The sequence below is a fragment of the Salvelinus fontinalis genome, chromosome 1 (assembly GCF_029448725.1).
Source record: "Salvelinus fontinalis isolate EN_2023a chromosome 1, ASM2944872v1, whole genome shotgun sequence".
NCBI classification, from domain to species: domain Eukaryota; kingdom Metazoa; phylum Chordata; class Actinopteri; order Salmoniformes; family Salmonidae; genus Salvelinus; species Salvelinus fontinalis.
Window position 1 is genome coordinate 1,298,175 of NC_074665.1, and position 4,539 is coordinate 1,302,713.

General features: G+C 53.2%; 1 protein-coding gene across 1 annotated transcript in view; it reads left to right on the forward strand.

Moving 5' to 3' along the window:
* The window catches only part of LOC129865490 (golgin subfamily A member 6-like protein 25), a 41,507-nt gene extending 37,348 nt beyond the window's left edge, over positions 1-4,159 (forward strand). Inside the window, exons 3-7 of the mRNA XM_055938339.1 lie at positions 2,615-2,722; positions 2,825-2,992; positions 3,338-3,586; positions 3,662-3,802; positions 3,878-4,159. Of these exons, the coding sequence (XP_055794314.1) occupies positions 2,615-2,722; positions 2,825-2,992; positions 3,338-3,586; positions 3,662-3,802; positions 3,878-4,159 (948 nt within the window). The remainder of the gene's footprint in view (positions 1-2,614; positions 2,723-2,824; positions 2,993-3,337; positions 3,587-3,661; positions 3,803-3,877) is intronic.
* Positions 4,160-4,539: the final 380 nt, after the last annotated feature.

Here is a 4,539-nt window from a genome sequence, read left to right on the forward strand (position 1 = left end):
GTAAAACACTAAGAAATATGAAATATTGGCTGGAATCACAAGATGCCTGTCTTTCATTTGCTGTACACCATATATTTTTCAGAAATGTTTTATGATGAGTATTTAGGTATTTGACGTTGGTGTCTGTAATTACTCTGGCTGCTTCGGTGCTATTTCTGACGGTAGCTGTGATGGTAGCTGCAATGTAAACTATGATTTATACCTGAAATATGCACATTCTTCGAACAAAACATAGATTTATTGTATAACATGTTATAAGACTGTCATCTGATGAAGTTGTTTCTTGGTTAGTTTGGTTGGTTCTTGGTTAGTTAGGTTGGCTTTGTGCATGCTACCTGTGCTGTGAAAAAATGTCTGTCCTTTTTTGTATTTGGTGGTGAGCTAACATAAATATACGTGGTGTTTTCGCTGTAAAACATTTTAAAAATGGGACATGTTGGCTGGATTCACAAGATGTTTATCTTTCAAATGCCTTATTGGACTTGATAATGTGTGAAAGTTAAATATTTAAAAAATATATATTTTGAATTTCGCGCCCTGCACTTGAGCTGGCTGTTGTCATAAGTGTACCGACGTCGTGCTTGCAGCCAGAAGAAGTTAAGAGAAAAACGTATGATATCTCTTTCTCTGAGCAACACACACAGTACAGTAAGAGGTAAAGGATATGAGTGAGATCCGGGTCTTTGTTCTGTATGGCTGTCTGGAGGTCATCCTCCAGAATCAACAGCCTATCACTGATCTCCTCACACTGGTCTGTCAGCTCTATAGTCAGGTCTGTTGTTAGCTCTGCTGCTTCACTGCCACTGGTCCTGGAAAGTAGAGGAGAAAGGGGTGAGAGAAAGGGATGAGGAAGAGAGACAGAGCGAGAGAAAGAGAGAGAGAGACAGGAGAAAGGAGAGAGACAGAGAGAGAGACAGGAGAGAGACAAAGAGAGAGAACGAGAGAGACAGAAACAGACAGAGAGGGAGAGAGAGAGAGGAGAGAGACAGAGCGAGAGAGAGGGGGGATGAGAGGAGAGGTTCGTCTGTCACTAATCAGCTCTACTGTCTCACTGACTGAGTCCTGGAGGAGAGGAACAAACAAACAAAGGGTGTGCATGTCTGCATGTGTTATGTCTAGACAAGGCCGGTGTGTGGAGGGAGTACATGGCAGCCAGGCAGGGAGAGGAGTGAAGGAGATGGGAAGGGAGGGAGGGAGATAAGAGGGGGAGGGAGGGAGGGAGGGAGGGAGGGAGGGAGAAGGAGGGAGGGGAAGAGAGAGAGGGAGGAAGTGGAGATAAGAGGGGAAGAGAGAGGGAGGGAGGGAATAGTGGAGACAGTAGAAGTGGATGGTAACATGCTGATCACACCACCCGTGTTGCGTCCGCGAGCGTTGCAGAATAAATGTACACATATATGTAATTCAATAATGTAATCCAAACTGCTCGCGCACGTCAACGAGTGTCTGCGTGGCCAGGCGCTAATTTAGAACTTGGTTCTGTTTTTGACACGTGACATGTCTCCTCATTGGTTTTTAGGATCATATACCCACGTGGCTGATTAACCTGTTGAGGACAGAGCACAGGTCGATTTCAGACTTTCCACTTCCTGGTCAGGTAATGTGCTGCAGAATGAGTTCTGTTTCACTCAGAAATAATTCAAACGGTTTTAGAAACTAGAGAGTGTTTTCTATCCAATAGTAATAATAATATGCATATTGTACGAGCAAGAATTGAGTACGAGGCCGTTTGAAATGGGCACCTTTTATCTGGCTACTCAATACTGCCCCTTCCAGCCCAAACAGGTTAATTTGCTGTACACCATATATTTTTCAGAAATGTTTTATGATGAGTATTTAGGTATTTGACGTTGGTGTCTGTAATTACTCTGGCTGCTTCAGTGCTATTTCTGACGGTAGCTGTGATGGTAGCTGCAATGTAAAACTGATTTATACCTCAAATATGCAAATTTTTCGAACAAAACATAGATTTATTGTATAACATGTTATAAGACTGTCATCTGATGAAGTTGTTTCTTGGTTAGTTTGGTTGGTTCTTGGTTAGTTAGGTTGGCTTTGTGCATGCTACCTGTGCTGTGAAAAATGTCTGTCCTTTTTTGTATTTGGTGGTGAGCTAACATAAATATACGTGGTGTTTTCGCTGTAAAACATTTTAAAAATCGGACATGTTGACTGGATTCACAAGATGTGTATCTTTGATTTGCTGTATTGGACTTGTTAATGTGTGAAAGTTAAATATTTCAAAAAATATATATTTTGAATTTCGCGCTCTGCCTTTTCAGTGGAATGTGGGAGGAGTTCCGCTAGCGGAACCCCGGTGCCAGACAGGTTAACAGATGAACTGAGGTCCACACTCCAGTCCAGTTGGTTGCCAACTTCCATATAAAGTCCACAGAACAAGGAGAAGACTGAAGGAGGAGAGATTACTAGAAACTAACTAGTTCATTGTTGGAATAGAGAACACACGACTTATTGGTAAAAATGATACAAAAATCCAGACAACAATGGCATTTCAGGTAAAACAATAACCCAATGTTTATCGAAAGGGACGATCCCGAGGATCAGGAGCGGACCGGTCGCCTCCGCTGAGGTGTAAAAACGCGGCAAACCAGCTAAGGCGTGGGAGCCCGACGAGCAGGCCGAGGCGTGGGAGATCGACGAGCAGGCCGAGGCGTGGGAGATCGACGAGCAGGCAGAGGCGTGGGAGATCGACGAGCAGGCCGAGGCGTGGGAGCCCGACTAGCAGGCCGAGGCGTGGTAGATCGACGAGCAGGCCGAGGCGTGGGAGATCGACGAGCAGGCCGAGGCGTGAGAGCCCGACTAGCAGGCCGAGGCGTGGGAGATCGACGAGCAGGCCGAGGCGTGGGAGATCGACGAGCAGGCGGAGGCGTGGGAGATCGACGAGCAGGCGGAGGCGTGGGAGATCGACGAGCAGGCCGAGGCGTGGGAGATCGACGAGCAGGCCGAGGCGTGGGAGATCGACGAGCAGGCCGAGGCGTGGGAGCCCGACTAGCAGGCCGAGGCGTGGGAGATCGACGAGCAGGCCGAGGCGTGGGAGATCGACGAGCAGGCCGAGGCGTGGGAGCCCGACGAGCAGGCCGAGGCGTGGGAGCCCGACGAGCAGGCCGAGGCGTGGGAGCCCGACGAGCAGGCCGAGGCGTGGGAGATCGACGAGCAGGCCGAGGCGTGGGAGATCGACGAGCAGGCAGAGGCGTGGGAGATCGACGAGCAGGCCGAGGCGTGGGAGCCCGACGAGCAGGCCGAGGCGTGGGAGCCCGACGAGCAGGCCGAGGCGTGGGAGCCCGACGAGCAGGCCGAGGCGTGGGAGCCCGACGAGCAGGCCGAGGCGTGGGAGATCGACGAGCAGGCCGAGGCGTGGGAGATCGACGAGCAGGCCGAGGCGTGGGAGCCCGTCGAGCAGGCCGAGGCGTGGGAGATCGACGAGCAGGCCGAGGCGTGGGAGATCGACGAGCAGGCCGAGGCGTGGGAGATCGACGAGCAGGCCGAGGCGTGGGAGCCCGACGAGCAGGCCGAGGCGTGGGAGATCGACGAGCAGGCCGAGGCGTGGGAGATCGACGAGCAGGCCGAGGCGTGGGAGCCCGACGAGCAGGCCGAGGCGTGGGAGCCCGACGAGCAGGCCGAGGCGTGGGAGCCCGACGAGCAGGCCGAGGCGTGGGAGATCGACGAGCAGGCCGAGGCGTGGGAGATCGACGAGCAGGCCGAGGCGTGGGAGCCCGACGAGCAGGCCGAGGCGTGGGAGATCGACGAGCAGGCCGAGGCGTGGGAGATCGACGAGCAGGCCGAGGCGTGGGAGCCCGACGAGCAGGCCGAGGCGTGGGAGCCCGACGAGCAGGCCGAGGCGTGGGAGCCCGACGAGCAGGCCGAGGCGTGGGAGATCGACGAGCAGGCCGAGGCGTGGGAGATCGACGAGCAGGCCGAGGCGTGGGAGCCCGACGAGCAGGCCGAGGCGTGGGAGATCGACGAGCAGCCCGAGGCGTGGGAGATCGACGAGCAGGCCGAGGCGTGGGAGATCGACGAGCAGGCCGAGGCGTGGGAGCCTGACGAGCAGGCCGAGGCGTGGGAGATCGACGAGCAGGCCGAGGCGTGGGAGATCGACGAGCAGGCCGAGGCGTGGGAGATCGACGAGCAGGCCGAGGCGTGAGAGATCGACGAGCAGCCCGAGGCGTGGGAGATCGACGAGCAGGCCGAGGCGTGGGAGATCGACGAGCCATACAAACAAAGACTCCCTGATGCTTCCTTTAGGTGAGGCGTTATTCTGTAACGATGTACGCTGAGAGTCAGGAAGCAAGTTCATTGAGTAAATACATTTAATAAATAAATTAACAAAATAAGAAACACGAACAGCGACATGGATCAGAAACAGAAACAATGATGCTTAGGGAAGGAACCAAAGGGACATGAATAGGGCAGGTAATCAAGGAGGTGATGGAGCCCAGGTGAGGGACAGATACAGGGAAGGAATCAGAGGAACCATAGGGCAGGTAATCAAGGAGGTGATGGAGCCCAGGTGAGTGTCAATAA